Source organism: Hyperolius riggenbachi, chromosome 6, assembly GCF_040937935.1.
Source record: "Hyperolius riggenbachi isolate aHypRig1 chromosome 6, aHypRig1.pri, whole genome shotgun sequence".
NCBI classification, from domain to species: Eukaryota; Metazoa; Chordata; class Amphibia; order Anura; family Hyperoliidae; genus Hyperolius; species Hyperolius riggenbachi.
The window spans coordinates 98,119,971-98,143,920 of record NC_090651.1 but is presented as its reverse complement, the minus strand read 5'-3'; the positions used below and the strand labels follow the sequence as shown (position 1 = coordinate 98,143,920).

The following is a 23,950-nucleotide window of genomic DNA, read 5'->3' as shown; positions in this document are numbered from 1 at the left end:
ATACTGTATAATAGAAATGCATAAAAATAGCCAGTTTAAAAACATATGTCAGGAAGATATCAAATTTGTCTCCACCTGCTGGCCACCTGGCTAATTTGGTAAGGTAAGATGAGGAATGGGGATCAGAAAAGGTGGCAGCCAGGCCTTGGACACTGGGGATGATTAATGAGATGCAAATACTTATGAAATTATGCAACTGCATACATTTGCATACAAATTTGCATACATTTGCATCAACTTGGAAGAATTTGCATATCTTTGCTCATCCCTACTGGACACCTTACCAGGCCCTAGGCATCTACCTTAGTTGCCTTGTGGATGATTTAACGCTGCAAGAAAGTTAAAATCAAGGTCTACAGCTTAGTTCTTACACGGATCTAGGAGCTCATTTGTGCTTATAGGGGAGCATTATAATATTGTACAAAATTCTGGCAGAATATAGTAAGCTGAAGATGTGGCTCATTATTCAAGCTTTACTTCAACAGTTTCTCATCAGGACTAAATCTTGACTGGGAAGGGACAACAAAATTCCGTTGTGTATGCATAAGGGACCACTAGCACAAACACTTGTAAACTTTAAGGGCCCGTTTCCGCTCCGAATCCGCAGAGTTTCCCCGCAGGCAAATCGCACGGGGATACTCTGCCATAGGGAGTAACAGCGCCGCCAGCTGAATCACTTGCGCTAACGATTCGGCCGCCATTTCCATCCAAAGTTGTGCGGGAGGCTGCGAATCCATGCACGGCTGATGGGATTCGTCTGCGTACCCGCAGACCCGGAAGTGATGCCGCGCGTCTCGCAGATGCGTGCGGCACAAGTGGAAACGAGCCCTCAAGTACATGAAATCACATAAATACTGAGTACATTTCTCCCAGAGTGAAGTGCGCTATAAATAACTTTTCTCCTATGTTGCTCTCACTTACAGTAAGTAGTAGAAATCTGACAGAAGCGGCAGGTTTTGGATTAGCCTGTCTCCCCATGGGGTATTCTCAAGGTTTTCCTTATTTTCAAAAGCACTTAGTAACAGCAGTTGCTCCGTCCAACTGCCAGAATAGTGTGGAAACAGGTGGGGATGGACTGCATCTTTCTATGTAGTACTTTTTTAAAGAATAAATAAAAAAATACTGAGACTCCCCCATGAAAAAATGGACTAGTCAAAAACCTGTCAATTTTATCAGATTTCAACTAACTACTGTGACAGCAACATAGGAGAAAAGTTATGTATAGCTCATTTTACTCTGGAAGAAACATACTTCTTATTTGTATGTATTTACATGTACAGTATTTTAAATACTACATTTTTTCATGATAGTGACCCTTTAATTAAAGGACCACTTGAAGTGAGAGGGATATGGAGGCTGCTATCTTTATTTCCTTTTAAGCAATGCCAGTTGCCTGGTAGCCCTGCTGATCCTCTGCCTCTAATACTATTAGCCATAGCCCCTGAACAAGCATGCAGCAGATCAAGTGTTTCTGACATTATTGTCAGATCTGAAAAAATTAGCTGCATGCTTGTTTCTGCTGTGATTCTGACACTACTGTAGCCAAATAGACCAGCAGGGCTGCCAGGCAACTGGTATTGGTTAAAAGGAAATAAATACGGCAGCCTCCATATTCCTCTCACTTCAGTTCCCCTTTAAAATTGCTTGCAGCTTGAAATTGGACCAATCAAACCTGTTGATTTTGATTAGCCAATTTCAAGCTGGCTTCTATAATCTTGACACTAATGTGACACCCTATCACTGCACGATAATTGTCAAGTCTTTGCCAATTTTGTCTAAAGTAGCCATTATTTTTCCTTGAATGGTATATTTTGATTACATTTTATTAATTATTTTTAGTAATTTATCTTGAGAAATGTTTCTGATGTGTTGGGCTAGTTTGCTCACAGTACATTTTTGTTGCAGTACTTTCCTGCTCGCCCCATGCTGCAAAACCTTCTGGGAAATCTCAATAACAAGATGTCCGAGCAGCAGGAAAACATGACCTACGGAGAATTTGCAGATGTTTTAAATAACAAGAATCAGGCGAGTACACCTAATCCTGAAATCATCTGTAAGGGCTGCTTATCACTCAGATCACAAATCGCCAAGTAATTGCATTTTTGCGTTGCACAGCTTTCGATGATACTGTTTTGTTGGGGGTAACAGTAATCCATTGCATTCGCAGTCACAATGCTGCATGCAGCGCATTTATGATTTATACAAATCTCAAACCCTGCAGTGAGAATGGTCCCAGAGGGATACATTGTTACAGTGTGTTGCTGGTTGCCAGCAATCAGCAAAGCGCTTAAATGCTCCTGAAAAGCACCCCAGTGTAAACTATTCCTTACTAGTCAGGTTTTGTTTCACTAGCTATTAATGTTAGTTTTCTTATCCATTCTCTTTAAAGTACACCCAAATAAAAGACAGAATGGATAAATGAATGCTAATGGATAAATTAAAAAATTACCGTATTTTTTGCTCCAGAAGATGCTGTGTTGCCACTACGATGCTCTTTTACCACCACAGCGTGTAATGCTACATGCATTGCACAATTAGTGTAACTCGTGTTGCCTAGATAATGCAGGCATTGATAGGTAATGTGCATTACACGTTGCTAGGGCACTTACACAATGTACATTACATTAGTAGTAATACAGGCTACTTAGGTAACCCACGGCAGTTTTATCACTATTTAGGGAACGTGCCCCAATATGACCGTACATCCATGTTTTAACAAAACTGACACCTTCTGAATATCCTATGTGATCCCTACTACTTGTATACTATTCGTTTTAACTGTAACATTTTCTTATGTTATCTCTTGTGTTCCTGGGAATATTTTTGCTACAAGCTACTGTCTACTTCAGCAAGCCTCCCTGCATAGAGGCCATGTCTCCAAAATTGTATTCTGTAAGCAGTATTTTCAGATAAAAAAAACTTGAAACTAAAGTACACTTCAATTGAAAAAAATAAATCACGTACTTACATGAGTAAGGTCTGCTCATGCCCAGTAGAATGAAGCACTCGTGCATGTGGACCTTACTGGTGCATGGCCAGTCCAGAAGTGCTCATCTGCAGATGGGAGCATGCTGCTGAGTCAAATAGGTACAGAGGGTCTCCGTGCTGGATTGGTGGGCTGCAAGAGGATCTAGGCAGCCTGTGGACCAATACTGAGGTAAGTATGTCACTTTTTTGGGGGGGGGGAGATTTAGGTGTACTTTAACCACTTCCTTGCCCATAGTCTCTGACCCCTTATGGACCAGAGACTTTTTGGTAAAAAGGGGGCTCACCTAGAACACGCCGCACAGACCTGTCTCTCTCGCTATTTGCGCCGCTCTCCTGTTGCTGCACCCCACTTGCTCTGCTGTCAGTATGACAGCAGAGAAAGCAAAGCTCTGTGAGCTGGTCAGGAGCCTGATTCTGTGATCACAGTCTTTTTGGGCGTTTGTGTTATTAAAAATTGTATTTCTGAAAATGTCTAAGAATTTCTAAAACTGACAGTGAGACTTAAACTGCTCTTCTTTGGTGGCCTTAGCAATGTTACTATGTTACTCTAGTACAGGTACTACAACATGTCCATTAGCTGCACTGAGCAAGAGGCTTTGATGCTCATTTTTAACACCTGAACTAATACATTAACAGTACATTTTGACACGCTTATCCGTCAGTTTCTGCCATTACCACTGAGGACATATTAACCTTGTGACTTAGCTTAGTACAGTACTTCTCGCCCCATATGCCTAATGCAATCTAACCACTTATCTTAGCCTTGCTCTAACGTGCATCACTGAAACAAGGCCTAACTAGAACCTACCTCTGTTGTTAACTATAACTGATACCTGCTTGCTGGGACTAAAGAGTGTCTATAGCAGCTTTGGTGAAACCCTGCATCACGGCTCAGTAACTGATATGAGCTAAATCTTTGAGGTTGTTCATTAAAGTGTGATTGGGATCAGTATTTGCAGTTTGTGGCTCATTTCCTCGTCTCTCCCTGTTCCTCCAAAGGATAAGGATGCAGTACTGGCCTCAAATGTGAATTATGCGTGGTGCCAGGGATCCCAGCCGGAGTACCGAGGCTTCCCCTGTACAGTGTGGACTCTCTTCCATCTACTCACAGTCCGAGCATTCGAGTTGAAAACCAGCGATTCTAGTGAGTACACACAAGTGGCTTTTAAGTACCTCTGACAGAGGCATATCTAGAGGGGTACAAGGCATGGCTCATGCCATGGGCGCCGCAGCAACATGGGCGCTATGGCTGTCCCCTCCTCCTTCTGCCTCCTCCTCTCTCGTGCTCCACTACCATACTGAGGGATGGCGCTTGTTACTTATAGTTGGGGTTATAGTTGAGATAGCAATCTATACTGGGGCAGCTACTTATATGGGGGGGGGGGGGGGGAGCGCTCATCTAAATACCTATGCTGGGAGGGGGCACCTCTGGCTACCTATACTGGGGTGGACTCAACTCTGGATATCCATCCTGGAGGGAAACCTCCAGCATGGATATGGGGGGCAATTTCAGCATTTGCCATAGTCACCATAAAACCCAGATACGCCCCTGACCTCTGAACTGGGGACAAAAACATGAATGATTTTTACAGTAGTAGGTAATTACAGTAGTCCTTATCTTCCTGTTATTCCTGTGAATAGCAAACTGCAGAAGTAGGGTAATGAAACCTTCTAACAAACATTTAAATGTAAAAAGAGAAGGTAGAATGGAAGTTATTTTTAATGAGTCACGTAGTTAGCATGCATTTTTAATGTGCCATTCAAATGCTTTGGGGGCTATAAATGCTGCTCGGATCCCTTTATATTTAGCCAACACCTAGAGCAGTGGTTCCCAACCTTTTTGGAGTCGTGACACATCAAACCAAACGTTCAGATCTCCGTGACACGTAGACTAAATGCATGTAATGAGAGACAGCGTTTCCCCACTAAATGCGCATAAGAGACAGCGTTTTACCAGTAAATGCAGGTAATGACAGACAGCCTTTCACTAGTAAATGCACGTAATGAGAGACAGCGTTTCCCCAGTAAATGCACATAATAAAAGACCTCTTTTCACCAGTAAATGCACATAATAAGAGACAGCTTTTCACCAGTAAATGCACATAATAAGAGACAGCTTTTCACCAGTTAATTCACATAATAAGAGACAGCTTTTCACCAGTAAATGCACATAATAAGAGACAGCTTTTCACCAGTAAATTCACATAATAAGAGACAGCTTTTCACCAGTAAATGCACATAATAAGAGACAGCTTTTCACCAGTAAATGCACATAATGACAAACAGCCAGTTGTCCCCAGTATATGTAGCCAGGGAAATATGTGCCCAGTATATGTAGCCAGGGATATATGTGCCCAGTATATGTAGGCAGGGGTATATGTGCCCAGGATATGTAGCCAGGGGTATATGTGCCCAGGATATGTAGCCAGGGGTATATGTGCCCAGGATATGTAGGCAGGGTTATATGTCCCCAGTATATGTAGGCAGGGGTATATGTCCCCAGTATATGTAGGCAGGGGTATATGTCCCCAGTATATGTAGGCAGGGGTATATGTCCCCAGTATATGTAGGCTGGGGTATATGTCCCCAGTATATGTAGGCAGGGGTATATGTCACCAGTATATGTAGGCAGGGGTATATGTCCCCAGTATATGTAGGCAGGGGTATATGTCCCCAGTATATGTAGGCAGGGGTATATGTCCCCAGTATATGTAGGCAGGTGTATATGTCCCCAGTATATGTAGGCAGGTGTATATGTCCCCGGTATATGTAGGCAGGTGTATATGTCCCCGGTATATGTCCCCAGTATATGTAGCCAGAGGTATATGTCCCCAGTATATGTAGCCAGGGGTATATGTCCCCAGTATATGTAGGCAGGTGTATATGTCCCCAGTATATGTAGCCAGAGGTATATGTCCCCAGTATATGTAGGCAGGGGGTATATGTCCACAGTATATGTAGGCAGGTGTATATGTCCCCGGTATATGTAGTCAGGGGTATATGTCCCCAGTATATGTAGTCAGGGGTATATGTAGCCAGGGATATGTGCCCAGTATATGTAGCCAGGTGCCCCCCCCCCCCCCAGGAGGAGAGAGCGAGGGAAGATGAGCGGCACCTCAGGGTGCTCTCGCTCTCTCCTCCGGAACAAAGTGCAGTGGCTGGCAGAGGGGCGGAACCTACCTTCCGTGTCTCTGTCCCGTCTGGTCTCGTCACCGACGCGGGATGATTTGCCACTACTCTGGCCTGATCCAGACCAGAGCAGCGGCTGCAGAGCCAGAACTTCCGGCCGGCGCATGGAGCGACACGGAAGGTAAGTCCCGCCCACTGCCAAGTGCCGCCAGCCCGCCACAGTTAGTATCGGAGGGGAGAGTGAGGGAGGCAGAGCACCCTAAGGTGAGAGAAGGGGGGGAGATGGCCCCCTTCTCCGCCGCTGCCCACAGTTCTTCTCCCTCCACTGCGCTTCCCCTCCGAGAGCCGCGACACATACCCAAAGCTGCCGCGACACATGTATGTGTCGCGGCACATGGGTTGGGAACCACTGACCTAGAGGATAGTGACAGCATTGGTTAATAAGGCCCATGAGGTTGCTGGTGCTAACTGTAAATGATGGCTTAGCTGTCCCATTACTGGAGGCCCAGACAGATAACGTAGAGATCACTAGCCGCTAAGCAACTAAAATATGTTCTTTATGCAATTATAAAGCAACACGGTTGATCTGTTTTCTTTTTTTCCTGCTTTAGATCCACAAGAAGTATTGCAGGCAATGAAGGGTTATGTGCGATACTTCTTCGGCTGCAGGGAATGCGCCGGCCACTTTGCAGCCATGGCAGTGACAATAGACAGTATCCGGGACCATGATGAATCTATCCTGTGGTTATGGAGAAGTCATAATCGTGTGAATAAACGCTTGGCAGGTCAGTAGGAAACCTTACACAGCTAATTGTAATGGCTTTTCCTCCAAACAGCCTGTCTTCTGCTTTCATTCTCTGACTTAAAACGGAACCTGAGGTGTGAGACCTATAGAAGCTGCCATATTTATTTTCTTTTAAACAATACCAGTTGCCTAGTAGTCCAGTTGATCTTTCTGGTCAATAGGGTCTAAATCACACACCTGAAACAAGCATGCAGCTAATGAAACAAGAATGCAGCTAATCTTGTCAGATTTGTCATAGACATCTGATCTGCATGCTTGTTCTAGGTCTATGGCTTAACGTATTAGAGGCAGAGGATCAGCAGGACAGCCAGATAGTGTGCACTGTTTAAAAGGAAATAAAAATGTCAGGTTCCATATCCCTCTCGCCTCGGGTTCCCTTTTTAGTCAGTAAACTGAATCCAACAGTTGAAACTTCCTCTACTCCAGATGTAATGCATTGGCATCAAATGTTGATTGTCATTTACTGGATGAACGTTGAGATATTATGTAATGCAATGCCACCTACAAACCTACAAAGCGATGGTATATAATAATCATAATCCTAGTTTCCTTGTGGGGAGGTTTTTATGTAATTATTGTAGTTTATGTAATTTTTGCATTTTGTACACAATTAGATTTGATTTGTTTCAGTGAGGCTAAAATTATATAATAAATATTAATACTGTTTATTTAAGACTCGTACCCAGCAGGTGGAGCAGAAAGATGACTACACACTGCTGGCAGGAAATTGCATAATGCCCTACTGTGAAATCAGACTAATGAATATACTCAAATATTAACCAAATATGGTCATTGAAATCAAAGCTATATTTATATTTGGATCAGTCCAGTATGCCCAGTAGAGTGTCTACAAAGACACATCAATGAAGTATCTGCAGAACAGAAATGGCTTGGTTGGGAGTGTTTGTAGCTACCTTTATAGTTACATTTCAGCACCTCCTCATACTCAGAATATACAGGTTTACTCTGCACCATAGTTCCGGTAATTCCTCGACATGGCTGATTCTCAATTAAGAGGCGTAGCTAGGGTTTTCAGTGTTTAGGGATAGAGACGGTTTTGGAGCCCCCTGGGAACACCTGCAGAGCGCGTCACGCTCTGTACCAATAAAAAAAACCCTTGGCTATGCAACAGAATGCGGTTATGGTCCTGGTAGAATCCGAATGTACATGAACTTAACTGTGGTGTAAGTAGGCTTGTCCAACAAAATGTTAAATGAAGCCCGCTCTCCTTTAACAAATAATGCCCACACACAAACACAAAAAAATAATCCTCTAAACGAGACAAGGCAATATGGAGACCTTTATGGTCAGGTCTCACTTAGAGCTGCTGCATCCAGAGAGCTGGACTTGTGTCTGCCTTGTACGCCGAGGACCAGGTGTGTGTTGGTACCTGGTTGTACAATCCTCCAGGGTAGCGGGCATTGACAGGCTATGTGCGCTTTGGGCAGAGAACACCATTGACAGCTATGTGATAGTGTATAATCTGCTAACCCATAGCTGGCAAGGCTTTCTCTGCCCCAAGTGCACCACAGCCTGTCAACTCTCCCCTCGAGCAATCTGCCCAGCCATGAATACCAGGAGGTCCAATCAATGAACGCTACACACAGCGGATTATGCAGACGGGTAGCTACAGACACTTGGTCTCCAGTGTACAAATGGGGACAGAAGCACAGCACGTTGCTTGTCACAGCGGCAGCTCATCAACCAGGTGAGACTTAACAACGGGGCAAGGCTTCCTGGCGCACACAGCCTGCCACGTAGCACCTGAGTTCGATGCGGCCATAGCAGCAATGCAATAGTCCACGCCCCGCGATTGCTGGACCCCGAATTATGTCTCCCTCTGAGTTGCTACGATTCAGAGGGGGAGTAGTAATTAGGGCTGCCTGGAATTTATGCGGCAGCAGGATGATCCCTCATTCGGCTCCCCCTGCGCCAAAATGACGGGCGCCCGCTACGAATGTATGCACCTAACCACATAGCCTAAACTGCTTTCATTAGCCTACCCAGAAAATGCTCCACATTGCCTTGTCTTGTTGATAAAAGCAGTTTAGGCTATGTGGTTAGGGCTCACCTAGTTTATGAGCTGTGTAGAGCAAGAGGAGACACAGGATACAGGTCTGAACCCCCCCTGGTAGTTTAATGGTACCCCTCGAGTGCTTTCCCAGACCTCCCCTTTCACATGGAGCAGCACTAGTGAATTCCTGCCCTCCAGAGTCCCCACCGCTGCCTCACGGTCCCTGCCTCCTACCAGCCTTGCCCTCCTTGATGATGAGCAAGGACGGGCATTTCAGGTGTGTGTGTGTGTTCTCCAGCAACCACCAAGATCAGGCGGGCTGGCAATGACTTGGGGCATGTGAGGGGTGTGTTCTCAACCATGAACTCCAGGAAGGACGGACTGGGGGGCGCGGACTTGAGGGCACGTTTGGGGTATGCCTTGTGTGTTCAGCGGTGGAACAGCATTGCCTGTAGTGGCTGACGGTGAGGACAACAGGGCTGTTGCTGATGATGATCTTGCTTATTATCAGCAGTGTAATGCACCAATGCAGTGAAACAGCTGGTTCCTGTAATGTATTTGCTCAATAATAGTCCTGAGTGCCCCACAGATGCTGCACCCTGGGACAGATGTCCTCCCTTCCCCCCCACTAGCTATGCCTCAGTCTCAGTGGTGGAACTAGCGGTATTTAGCTTGGAATATAATAAGTGGCCATTTGATGGTGTCCTCTATATTTAAAGTTTGACTACCAGTGGAATAAGTGATTGTTCTAGTAATATTTCTGTTTACTATTGCCTGATTATTAATACTTTATTCTGTGATAGTCTGGAGAGGTCCGTTTGCAGGTCAATGTGGCTCAGAGATAGGCCTGCGAATGTGGTGGCCAGATTTACTAAGACATCTCCAGCCTTCCCAATGGGAATATCATAACTGATCCAGCAGTCCTGCACTCAATTTATCAATAAGTGGTCTGCCATTAAGTGGTTAGGTTTTGCCACCCTCTTATCAGACCATTGTGAGGATTGCTCAGAGGTATGTGAACTGGTAATTGCAAGAGCATGCCACAGCTCCAGAAGTTTTTTTTATATTTTTTTAAAACAAATACAAAGCAGCCTGGATAAATTGCAACCAATTCTCACTTTGGGCAATTGCGTAAAACTCTTATGCCCTTTTTACACTGTTGAGGTGCAATTGCTATATGATCGCTCCGTAATTGTCCTGACTGACAAAGGTGCACAGTGGAGTGAGGCATACAGTGCTTTATCGCGCCAGAACCCGCTACACTGTGATAGGCCCATTGGGCTATCACTACTCCTGTGACGAGATGTGTCATTTTTCATTACATTTATTTTCATTCTGTATGTTTTGTAATTCTGTAATAACTCAACCCTATGTTCCTTTTTTCTAGAAGATGCAAAAGAAGATCCAGAGTTTCCAAAGGTTCAGTGGCCCACCACAGACCTCTGTCCAAAGTGCAGAAGGAAATTCCGAAATGACATAACGTGGGATGAAGTGAATGTTCTTCGTTTTTTTAAGCAACGATTTTCAGAGGACAACATATCCCATGAGTACTTGGAAGATGAGGCAGAATTACTGAAAAAGCACAAAGAAGAGACAAGCGTAGACGTTGTAAGAAAAAAAAGGGAAACTCAAGATGTGGACAAAGAAGATGATGCTACGGTTTCACCAGCAAAAGCTCGAGAGGAGGAAACGGATGACTCCTCTCCAATAACCAATGCAAAGGAAATACCACGTTATAGACCCAGCATCATAAGGCTGATAGCCAACCCAGCCTCTCAGGTTGATCAGGAGGAGATTTTGGACCTGGATGCTTATGAAAACCGTTTTTACCCAGGAAGAACTTTGCAGGACTCCAACTCACGACACTTTAAAAGTGCCCTCCACCCCAAGACATTGCTAGACCCCCCAGATGCTGACTTTGATGAGGAGGCAGTCAGGGAGCGACTACTGAAGAGAGGAGTAGACACAAAATATATCATTGGGTTGGTGGTGGAAGATGGGAACATTAACTGGAAAGGACGATGGATGAAGATGCTGGAAGTGGGATTTTCTCGTTTAGATATCAGTTTGTGTGTCATACTTTATTTCCTCACCAGCATGGGCCTCCTTGCCATGTATTTCTACCTAAATGTCAGGTCACGATTCGTGCGACAGCGCAGCGTGTGGTCTCACGCGTGATACCAGCTCTCGTTTTGCAATAACGTGTATGACAGACTTAGAGATTCCTATAAAATGGTTCATTTTAAAGAGAGAGTTTGCCACTTTTAACTTGTGGACATTCTTTGCAAACCTGAGACAATCAATAAAAAGCAAAAATGAGCTCAGTGCCGTTGTAGCTTATCAAACGATATGGTAACAAAGCAATCAATAAAAAGCAAAAATGAGCTCAGTACCGTTGTAGCTTATCAAACGATATGGTAACAAAACAAACAAAGACTATTAAAATGTTTATTTTAAACACTGGTGGTTGGCTAGTACTGTACCAATGTCTAAACCTCATACCCACAGGGGAAAAAAAATCGAACAAACCAAATGACGGATCATTCCAATATCAGAGGGAAAATACAGTATGTAGAAAACGACATGTTTAGACAAACAATCAGCAACGATTCTTTTGCGTTTCAAACGATTGTCATTACAGATCACATCGGCAGGTAATCATTTATAGTCAGCAGTGAGTACAGAGCTATAAACGATGTGTCCACAAAGTCTACGGCGTTTGTCGCATGTTCCAGATCATTTAACAATCACATAATTTACTGTACCACTCATCAACACATCTCACCATGTAGATTGTGAAAGATAGTGTGCAAATTTGGACAGAGGCGCCAGGCAGGTTAAAATGATCTAAAAACAACTAAAAAGGAGGAGTACAGGTGGACTTACCTCCTGAAATGATGGACAATAGAGATTGTTCAAATCACAAATAACAATTTATTTTGGCACTCCGCAACTCGTTTCGCAGGTATAACCCGCTTCATCAGGCAAGGAGTGCGAGCTCAAAAAGGTGCTACTAGTGGCGCATTGCCACTATTGGACCTTTTTGAGCTTGCACTCCTTGCCTGATGAAGCGGGTTATACCTGCGAAACGCGTTGCGGAGTGCCAAAATAAATTGTTATTTGTGATTTGAACAATCTCGATTGTCCATCATTTCAGGAGGTAAGTCCACCTGTACTCCTCCTTTTTAGTTGTTTTTAGATCATTTTAACCTGCCTGGCGCCCCTGTCCAAATTTGCACAGTATATAGTCCACCTTGGGTGGAGGGGACTGTCCCCCTCTTTCTATCTACAGAGAGCGACTTCTTAAACCTGAGTGGGGTCAGGTTCTAATGCTCCCCACCTGCATATCAAGTGATTGCCTGTGTGGTAACCCGAGTTTGTGAGTATATCCACATCTGTTAATTATTTCGCCAACAATTGTTAGACTTACTGCACTATATTGGGCTCTCGGTTTTTCTTTTTGTTCCAAGTGCATTGTGAAAGATAGATTGTGAAACGATCGTTTCGTTGGGTGATTCACACGATTTATCTTTTAGTGGGTAAGTAGCTTAAACCAGCATAAAGTAGAGAATGGCAGAATATGGACCAGGGAGTTGGACTGTTGCTGTAGGAAAAGTATAATGTTTAGACAAACAATCTGCAGCGATTCTTTTGCGTTTCAAACGATTGTCATTACAGATCACATTGGCAGGTAATCATTTATAGTCAGCAGTGAGTACAGAGCTATAAACCATGTGTCCGCAAAGTCTACGGCGTTTGTCGCATGTTCCAGATCATTTAACAATCACATCATTTACTGTATCGCCCATCAACACATCTCACCATGTACATTGTGAAAGATAGATTGTGAAACGATCGTTTCGTTGGGTGATTCACACAATTTATCTTTTAGTGGGTGAGTAGCTTAAACCAGCATAAAGTAGAGAATGGCAGAATATGGACCAGGTAGTTGGACTGTTGCTGTAGTAAAAGTATAATGAAGGATGATGTACAAATATAGACAGCGAAAAAGAAGTTAGTTATAGAGAATAAGCATAGGTTCAGGATAAATGCATGTTCCTTTTCATGGATGGTAGATATCAGAAATTCTGCTGATGTGACACATTTGGTTTGGACAGATACAGTGGCTTGGTTAAAGGTTTGTACACATGCATGAAGAATGTCACCTGCACGGATTGGCACTCGAACCCTCAAGCAAGCCAATGTAACCTTGAGATGTGCTCTGTTGGATCAAGTAATTTTTGTGCAGGGATCAGCAGGCATCTAATTGACACCTATGGTAATAAGTGTCAATTGGATGCCCAAGCTTAGATTGGCTACTCCATAGGTATTAACAGCTATTGCTGATCGCTTACAGCTAGCCGTGGATTGGGCTTGGAGGCAGGAGGTTCCATTTAGGCACAGGGAGTGGGTGGGGGTTATGGTTAGGCATTAGGTGGGGGGGGGGGGGTCATTGTAGCCAATGGGAATGAGGGCTCGTTTTAGGCACTAGGGAGGGGAATTCGGTTTAGGCATTAGGTGGGGAGGTTTCATTTTACGCACTAGAAGAGGGGGTCATATTTTTATCATAAAATCTATATATAAAATATACTGCAACATTTATTTTAATCAGCAAAATGTTATGTTAAAATCAAGGCGGGGGACGACTCTGCAAAGAGGTTGGGGGTACATATGCCTTGCCACCTTTACTGTGCATCCTTGTCCAATGTTAGGGCATAGGTGGGGAAAGGCTAGTATAAGGCGTAACTACAAAGTATGGGGGCCCCCTGTAAAACTTTGGTGGTGCCCAATGTACACACCCTTTCCCTTGCCTACCCCTTGTGACCCTTACAGCCTAAGTGCCTGTCTTGCAAGGTGCATAAAGTGTGGCCGTGATAATCTTCATACCCATATAAGGACAGCCACAATAACAGCTGATCTGAAGGATGGACCCTTTTATTGGACGAAGGGAAGGTTAGTAATTGGGGCCCTCCACTGCTCTGGGTTCCCCTGCGGTTGCAGGGGTTGCTCCACTGTAGTTACGCCCCTGTGTTAGACATAGTTTATGGGTAAGATCAGGCCCGGATTTACATCATAGGAGCCTATAGGTACAGATGTCCTTACATCCTAGACTTCGCCCTCCATGAATCTACAAACCCCCGCTGAAGCGCACTTAAAGTATGCTGGCTGGCCCAGCTGTCACTTCTCTCTTACTTCCCTTACCCGTCATAGGTAGCAGCTACAGGTCTCCCTTAGCATTACGTAGCTAGAGGTACCCTCAGTATTAAGTAGCTAGAGGTGCCCCCAACTGAAAGGAGATCTCATCAGTGGAAAGCAGAGAGCTTTACAATCAACTCGAGACTCTGTGGGAGGGAGGCACTAGGGGAGGGGATTGAGCCGCCTTTCCATCATCAGGCGCCTGTAGGCATGTGTCTACAGTGCCTTATGGTAATTCCGGCCCTGGGTAAGATTATTGTTAAACTTCCAAGTTCTTATATAGTTTTATGTATATTTACTAGAACATTTAGTTAATCATGCAAAAAAATAAATAAATATAGTTTTGTAAAAAACAAAGACAATGAAATAGCTAGTGATCTGACACATCTGTATGTGTATGTATCTGGATTACAGAAAAATCTGGTTTGGGCTTCAGCAATAGGCAATGTAGAGAATGCTGTGGCTTCCTTCTGGCAGGCTTTGTCAGCAGATGTAGAGTAGAAGAGGAATCAATCAGAAGTGATCCCAGTGAACAGTGGCAAATTCAGTATTACTATACTAATCACACATTCTGATTTCTCTGTTAAACACACACACACAAAAGATTAGGGACAGAAACTCTGTATGCAAAATTTGTTCCATTGATTTCTTTCTGCGTAGACTACCATATTTTCTGGGATTTACCACAAGAGGGAGCCATTTCAATGTAGTTATCCAACAGCATGCAAACTATAATCTGTTTACTCCTAGGAATTCTGGTTCACCTTGATCTTGCTGGGCAATCTGTAATCTGTTTTCTGTATCGTTGCTATTGTCTTTGGGAATGTTTCCAGACTGGGAGAAAGTCCTCCAGCACCCAAGTCAGAGATGTCAGAATGCGCCCCAACCTCATTCCAGGAGGAAAATGTTTTAAGTGGTTTTGTTGCAATCACAAAGTTTTTATCTTTTTTGTTAGCCAATAGATTTTCTTATACTTAAGTAATTTAGAGGATGGGTCAGGGCTGGCACATCCATAGGGGTAAACTGGGCAATTGCCTAGGGCACTAAGCTCTGGAAGTTCAGTTTGGTAATATCCACTACAGATCCTGCTGCTGAGCAGAGAATTGTCGGACTACAGGTCCCAGGTCCATATACAAACTTCCAGGTAGCTTAAAGTGTACCCAAGGCAACATATGACATGATGAGATAAACGTGTATGTACAGCGCAAAACATTAATAACCAGACTGGTTTATTTTTCTGCAACAAACACAATTGCTAACTTCCAGCTAGAGCAATATCCTGCCTCTATCTGGCCAGCAGACGCCAGTCAGCCAATCAGGTGTACTGTCATACACCCTTTGCCTGCTGTACCAAATCTAGCAAGAATTACATAAATTAGCATTCAGGTGGGAGGCTTCGGTTGGACGCAATCGTGAATTGCATCGTTTACAGGGACGCCCCGTGTAGGCACATCTCCCACACGGTCCCCTCCCTAACCACTGACCTGTCAACCGCATCCTAGAAGCTGCAAAAACGAAATTTAAAATCACAAACACTGGTCCACATGACAGCCCAGGGGCCCCAGGTCTCTCTCACTCGCTGGGGCCCCCAAACCACCATGCGACACCTAGAGGGAAGTGCGGGCAAGCCCTGGACCTCTCACCTCCAGGGAACTCACCCCACCACCTCTAAACTGAATGCCAACTGCAACAAACACAATTGCTAACTTCCAGCTAGAGCAATATCCTGCCTCTATCTGGCCAGCAGACGCCAGTCAGCCGTCCCTGTAAACGATGTAATTCACGATTGCGTCCAACCGAAGCCTCCCACCTGAATGCTAATTTATGTAATTCCTGCTAGATTTGGTACAGCAGGCAAAGGGTGTATGACAGTACACCTGATTGGCTGATTGGCGTCTGCTGGCCAGATAGAGGCACGATATTGCTCTAGCTGGAAGTTAGCAATTGTGTTTGTTGCAGTTGGCATTCAGTTTAGAGTTGGTGGGGTGAGTTCCCTGGAGGTGAGAGGTCCAGGGCTTGCCCGCACTTCCCTCTAGGTGTCGCATGGTGGTTTGGGGGCCCCAGTGAGTGAGAGAGACCTGGGGCCCCTGGGCTGTCATGTGGACCAGTGTTTGTGATTTGGTTTATTTTTCTGCCTGAAATAGTTCATTTCCAGGCATGGAAGTGACAGCTTCTGTCTTGTCTGTACCTTGTTGGGAATATTATGTAGAGAATACAGAGGCGCCAACAGGATAAAACCAAAACGATAAAAGGGTTAAAAATGCTTAGGAGGCAGTGGTGGACTTACCTCCTTCAAGCAGACACTGAAAACTGTCTATTCAAATACATATAGATTTTATTGGCATACTCCAAAACGGGCCTGCCTATTCAGTGGTTGCCTTGGAGGTATCCCTGCTTTGTGAGTATAATTATTGTACTCTTTCATATATCCAATTTCTACAGTACATACTGCGCTATATTTATACTTTTCACACCTATTCTAGCAGATCCTGAAGGCCAGCATTTGCTTTTGTCTACCCCCCACTGATAAACAACAACAATCAAAGGAAGAGCTTACTTAACCCATTCCTTCCCAAAGAGCAATGTTAATGTATACAGCCAGCTTCTTACTATCTCTCAGGCCATTGAGAGCTGCATCTCACATTGGAAAAAAACAAGCTAATTTGCTGGAATCTCTAGGGATTTTAAATAAAACGCACAGAGGTAAAAAAGGCGGCCAGGCCCATAAAAAGTGCCACACTCAGTCTCAGTCCAACTTCAGGGACCCAGGTCCATTCAAAGAAAAGAACTTTCCAGCGATCTCTAGTGATGTGTACTGGAAATCAGAGGCTGAAAGTAGCAGAAGTTACCATGTCCCTAGTCAGAGATGCAGTAACACCCCGGCAGTGAACCCAGTCGCCATTGCTAAGCCCCATGCAGTCACTGCATTGCTCTGCAATGCCCGTTCTATAAACAATAAGACAGCCATTATTGCGGACCTTATTCAGACATGCGATTTTTCATGCATCACTGAAACCTGGATTGATGCCAATGCAGGCCCCACATTGGAAGCAACCATCCCATACAATTACTCAGTCCTAAGTGAGGGAAGACGAGACCGCAGAGGAGGGGGTGTAGCAATTTGTGGCAAAACAACTCTGCAGCTCAGGGCCCTGAATGTTGGCTCAACAAAGTCCTTTGAATGTATAGGTGCCCAGATCTCAGCTGGTAAAGGCTTCAAAATTTTAGTGGTTTATCGTCCCCCCGGAGATGCTGACCCTTTCCTACAGGAATTTCCAGAACTTCTGGCCATGCTGGCTCTGTCTTATCCGAGATGGATCATCCTTGGTGACTTCAACATCCGGGCTGATAACACTCAATCACAAGATGCAAATGAACTAATAAATCTCATGGGTGGACTAGGCTTCACACAAGTTGTAAAATCAGCTACCCACAGAGGAGGGCATACGCTAGACTTACTGTTCCACCTCGGAATGGACATTAGTAACATAACGGTAACCCCAGTGGTGTGGTCAGACCATCACATAATACAGTTTACTATTGAACATCACCCTATCAAGCAGCTCCCTAAAGAAACAATCAAAACCCGTCCCCTGAGTAAATTAACACCGGAGAGGATAACTGCCAACCTGGATTTTACAAATCTGCTCCACAGTCAAATGGACCCAAACTCTCTAGTAACCCAGTACAACAACACGATATATGAAACACTTGACAGTATTGCCCCATGGCGCACCAAATCAGCAACCAAAAAGCAGAAAGCTAATTGGTTTGACAAAACCATCATGGATCTAAAAAAGAAAGGGCGCAGACTAGAAAGACAGTGGCGTAAATCAGGGTCTGGGGAGCACAAATCTTGCCTAGTTCAACACCTCAGACAATACCAACAAGCAATAACCAAGAAAAAATCAGACTTTATCTCACACAAAATATCTACAGCCAACAACAGAGCTGCTCAACTCTTCCACACAGTGGAATCACTCTGCAATCCTTCCTGCCTAAAAGCCCCAACCACATACTCCAGGGAAAGGTGTGAAGAATTCTCTGCCTTCTTCTCAAACAAGGTGTCTACCATCCGTGCCAGCATTACACCAACAACATCAATTGACCACTGGACGTTGCATATGCCTACTACCGTACCACCATGGCGAGTCTTTGACACTCTGAGTGTAGAAGATTTTGGAATTCTCATTCAAAGTCTCCGCCCCACTACCTGCGACCTGGATCCTGGCCCAACTGGATCCTTAATGCAGTGCCCAGCGCTGTTCAGGCCAGCACTTCACAAAATCACTCAGTGCTCCTTGCAAAGTGGACTTTTCCCAGAAGAACTAAAGAAAGCAATCATAAAACCCCTCCTGAAGAAACCATCACTAGATCCTGATTCTGTAACCAACTACAGACCTGTGGCGAACTTACCATTCCTATCAAAAGTTATCGAGAAAGCAGTCGCCAACCAGCTAGAAGCCAGGCTTACAGATAACAACATCTTTGATACTTTTCAGTCAGGATTCAGGAAAAGGCACAGCACTGAAACAGCATTAGTCCGAGTAATGAATGATCTACTTACTGCAAGGGACAAGGGTGATTGCTCAATTCTGATTCTTCTTGACTTGTCAGCAGCATTTGATACTGTGGACCATGAAATACTAATCCAGCGACTGAAGAATTACTGTGGCCTAAGGGGTACTGTTCTTAGCTGGTTTCAGACCTTCCTATCTGGCAGGACACAGCAAGTATGTCTGGGCACACACTACTCTAATCCAGTGCCACTTGCCTATGGAGTTCCACAGGGTTCTGTACTATCACCATTACTCTTTGCAGTCTACATGCTCCCACTGGGCAAAATAATCCAGAACTATGGTTTAGGATACCATTGTTATGCAGATGACACACAACTGTATCTGTCCTTCAAGCCTGGCACCCAAGACCCATCAGCATCCATAAATGCGTGTCTAGTGGATTTACAAAATTGGATGAACACCAGCTGGCTGAGGCTGAACTCTGACAAAACAGAGGTGTTGGTGGTAGGTGGTCCACACATGATGGATAAAGTTCAAAACGCTCACCACCTCAAACTAGCAATTGGGGGAGATACTGTACAGTATAAAGACTCTGTGCGAAACCTTGGGGTGATCCTGGATGGAAATCTAAAACTCAGACAGCAGGTATCAGCTGTCGTCAAGTCTTCCTTCTTCCATCTAAGAAATATAGCGAAAATAAAACACCTTATCCCAGCTGAAGACCTACCTGCCCTGGTTCACGCATTTGTATCCTCCCGCCTAGACTACTGCAACGCCCTGTTAATCGGATCTACAGATAAGGTTCTGCGCCCCTTACAGCTAGTACAGAATGCTGCAGCCAGACTCCTAGCCAATGCCCCCCGCAGCTCACACATCACCCCAGTACTGCAAACTCTTCACTGGTTGCCAGTAAAATGGAGAATCAATTTTAAGATCTGCCTGCTGACATTCAAGGCTCTACACCACATGGGACCCAAATACATAGCGGATCTATTGGAACTTTATGCCCCTCCACGCACCCTCCGCTCTGCCAACAAGATGAAGCTGGTTATTCCCAGGATACACTTAACATTTGGTGCTCGGGCCTTTTCCTATGCAGCCCCTACTCTATGGAACTCACTTCCACAATCAGTACGAGAGGCTCCTTCTCTGGACAGCTTTAAAAAAAGGCTAAAAACTCACCTCTTTTCCCTAGCCTTTGAGACTGCATAATGCAGGGTCACAGCGCTTTGAGTCCCCAGGGAGAAAAGCGCTATATAAATATTATTGTTATTGTTATATTGGGCTCTCGGTTTCCCTTTTCTATATCCTTGTTAGGAATATAGTAAACATCACTGATAAGCTAATTACAGCCATAAAAGTTTTCCTGGCAGAATACAACTTCTGAGAGCGGAGGGAGATAAAATACATGAACTATTGACCTTCCTTTTTCTAACTCTGGGACACTTATTAGGCTGCCACTGAGCGGAGGCAACACAACATTCAATCTAGTAAATGTTTAATATCTCATCAGTTTGTTTTCACCTTGAGTTCACTTTAAAGAGAGCCCGAGGTGGGCCGCGGACCCACTTTCACTTGCGTGACCCCTGTGTTGTCTCTCATAGTGTCCAGGGAGGCGGGGGAGCGTCAGGTAGCCCCCCATATGTGCCCCCAGTATTACGCAGCCCTCCACCCACAATATGAAGCCAGACGTGCCTCCAGTGTTCGGTAGCCCCCACCACCCAGTATAGGTTGTAGAATGTGTCCCCTGGCCACTCTCCCTAATATGCTGAGCTGTGAGCATGCAGGAACAGGTACTCACAACTTGGCACTGCTGTATAACTTCATGGGCATATAGCATCCCCTTCCTATGACTCCTACAGCAGTGCCAGATAATGAGGGACGCCACTGTGGGAGTCATAGACAGGGGGAGCTGTGGCACTGATGAAGAAAGATCCCGAGTGGTGAGTTCCGTCTCCTCCATGCTCCGCTTTCTAGCAACTCTCAAATCGCGGGGGGTGGCACAGCAATAGCCAGGGAAAGGTTAATTTGTTAACGCTGGTGGAGTTCTGAAGCTAGTAGTGTTAAAAACTGACTAGAGGCTCTAAAGTAGTGAGTAGACATGGCCTAAGAAATGCAAATAATAATGGCAAATTTCATGCATATTATGCAGCTTGAAATTTGGCCAAACTTAGCACGCAGTGCATTTGACTGGCCCAATTCCAAGATGCTTGCAGTTAGCATTAAATTAGCATGCTCAACAATTGGTAGCATGTAGCTGACCATCAATAGTAGAGACCATGAAGATAACACAAGCAGGGCCGGATTTGGAAGTTTTAATGCCCACTGTCACCAACCTTGCCATTCCCCAACCACCCCGTCCTGTGCACCACCCGCCCTGTGTGCTCCCCCTGTCCTGTTTGTTCCCTTGGTCCTGTGCTCTCGTCTTGTACTCCCCCCATACTGTGCACTTCCCTTGTCTTGTGCTACCCCCATTCTGTGTTGTGCTTGGGGAGTGCTCCACTGCTTGCCCCTGTGGAAGCGGGGCTGTGGACTAGGTTTGTGACTGCTGTTGTTTATATGTTTGGCAGTTTAACTACCTTAGTGTGCCATCCCGCTGCCCGCCCCTTGCTTACTGGTGCCCAAGGCCATGGCCTTTGTGGCATTGCCTCAAATCCGGCCATGAACCCAAGGGGACAGTCTATATTTTAACTGTTTTCTCCAATCTATATCCTATGTGAATATCCTATGGGGAGGGGGGCATTCTGACTTCATTAACAACACTTTGCATTTATTTTAACTCTATAATATTGTTGTGTTGGTGTTTTGCAATTTCTCTATTTTTGCTATCTGAACCAAGTCCTACAAAATGTATACACTGACCAGCTAAAACATTGTAACTACCTAATATTGTGAAGGTCCCTCTTGTGCCATCAAATCAGCTCTGACCTAACAAGGCATCGACTCCACAAGATCTCTGGAGGTGTCATGTGCTATCAAGATAGCAGCAACTTCCAAGGTGGACTTCCAAGAATCAAACTAATTTTTACAGCACGTTCCACAAATGCTTAATCGGCTTGAGATCTGGGGAAATTTGATCTAGAAGTTTTGTGGTTCCTCAGACCAGGCCACCTTCTTCCACCGCTCTATGGTCCAGCGGCTATGCTGGTCTACGGCTATGTAGCTCTATACACTGCAAGCTGCAATGTACTGTGTGTTCTGACACCTTTCTCTTGTGGCCAGCATTAACCTTTTCAACAACCTGACCTACATTAGTTCTCTTATAGAAACAGATCAGATGATATAGCCTTCACTTCTCACGTACATAGCCGGATTTCAGGCAAGGCTACATAGGCCATGGCCTAGGGCACCAGGAAGCAAGGGGCGGGCTGCAGGCTGGCACACTCATGCAGTCAACCTGTTAACATGTTAACTGCAGCAGTCAGGTAAGTGTCTGGAACTCAGGGAGTGAAGGGGCAGCTCATTGTCTGTGACCTGAGCTGTCACTTATCGCTTTTCAATTCCAAATCCACCAGATCCAACTGTTCAGAGCAGAAAGCATCGATTTGGTCCATAAATGCAATAAAAAATTAACCATTCCAGATATAATCAACTCACATAACAGACCGATAAAACAATTGACAATTGGTCGTTTGTAGTCGATTGGCACCATCAACACTGTTCAACCCAATCAATCGGAAGGTTGATCAGTAAAATTGCATCGTTAATAAGAATCTTTAAAGAGACTCTGTAACATTAAAAAGATCCCCTGGGGGGTACTCACCTCGGGTGGGGGAAGCCTCCGGATCCTAATGAGGCTTCCCACGCCGTCCTCTGTCCCACGGGGGTCTCGCCGCAGCCCTCCGAACAGCCGGCGACTGTGCCGACTGTCAGTTCAATATTTACCTTTGCTGGCTCCAGCGGGGGCGCTGTGGCGGCTTTCCGTTCCGAACTACACAGGAAATACCCGATCTCATTCGGGTCCGCTCTACTGCGCAGGCGCAGGACACTTGCGCCTGCGCAGTAGAGCGGACCCGACGGCGATCGGGTATTTCCGTGTAGTTCGGAGCCGACAGCCGTCAGAGCGCCTGCGCAGGAGCCAGGAAGGTAAATATTGACGTCACCGCTGCACGGACTCCACGGAGGGCTGCAGCGAGACCCCTGACGGATGGAGGATGGCGTGGGAAGCCTCATTAGGATCCGGAGGCTTCCCCCACCCGAGGTGAGTACCCCCCAGGGGATCTTTTCATGTTACAGTTCCTCTTTAAATCCATTGATTACTGGGATCAATAAAAGTATATATGTGTGTGTGTGTGTGTGTGTTTGTGTTATGGCGCTAGCTGTTCCTCAGGGGGCCGCATGTAATAGTGGCCTTGGGCGGTAAAAAGTAAGAATCCGGCCCTGCTCACGTATGTTAACTGTGCAAACTATAGGCATTGCCTATGAGCGTAGTACTATTTTTCCAGTTGTTCTTCCAAAGATTACATTTGGTAAGTACTAACAAGTTCATATAGGGAATTCCCCACAAATGTGCATTTGTGGAGAAGCTTTGACCCTTGGAACTTTTTGCAGATGCTCAGAAACAAAGCTGGACGGGGTCTTGTCCACAAATTAGGCAGAATGTCTATATACACTGACAACAGTGGTGTGGCTATGTGCCCCAGTGTGAGCTTTACTTTGGGCCTCACAGAGCACTCTGTACATCTCATCTGATATGGAGCAACAAAACCTGCCAAGGAAAGCTTCGCTGTCACAGAGGTTTAGGCAGTATGTTAATGATATACAGTAAATAACCGATACAAGTGTTGTGGGAGTGGGTGACTTGAGGGAACAGATAAGAGCAAGTGTATATAATATATGGGTTGGGTCCAAAACCAGTAACCTGTTCTATGAGATGAGAAACCCAAATGCGACATAAGTTATGGTGTCAAAATGGCTCTATTGTAATTTCCAAAGACAGAATTATGATCTAAAATTATTTATTTTGATGCATGCACAAACACGCACACACTTACACATTTAAACAAATTTAGTATAAATTATTATAAATAAAGGTAAAAACAACTTTTCTCTAGCGCTGTCTCATAAAGGAGTTCTGGGCTGAAGCTATGTACACACATGCGATTATTGTCGCCTATTGGAGATCGGGAAATGATACCTTGTGCGATAAATCAGGGACTGATGCTGTACAGTCACCTCTCTAGCCTAGCGATGCATTCTATTACTATGGATTGGGGCGGAAGGACGACTATCAGCGCATGACAGAGCAGCGTCCCCCAGTTGGAGGGAGCAAAAATAACATTGCGATCGAGAATGTTT

At 44.9% G+C, this 23,950-nt stretch overlaps 1 protein-coding gene across 1 annotated transcript in view; it reads left to right on the top strand.

Annotated features, from left to right (window-relative positions):
- Positions 1–11,394, top strand: part of QSOX1 (quiescin sulfhydryl oxidase 1) — an 83,696-nt gene extending 72,302 nt beyond the window's left edge. Inside the window, exons 9-12 of the mRNA XM_068239716.1 lie at positions 1,906–2,025; positions 3,988–4,132; positions 6,729–6,902; positions 10,324–11,394. Of these exons, the coding sequence (XP_068095817.1) occupies positions 1,906–2,025; positions 3,988–4,132; positions 6,729–6,902; positions 10,324–11,114 (1,230 nt within the window). The 3' untranslated portion in view covers positions 11,115–11,394. The remainder of the gene's footprint in view (positions 1–1,905; positions 2,026–3,987; positions 4,133–6,728; positions 6,903–10,323) is intronic.
- Positions 11,395–23,950: the final 12,556 nt, after the last annotated feature.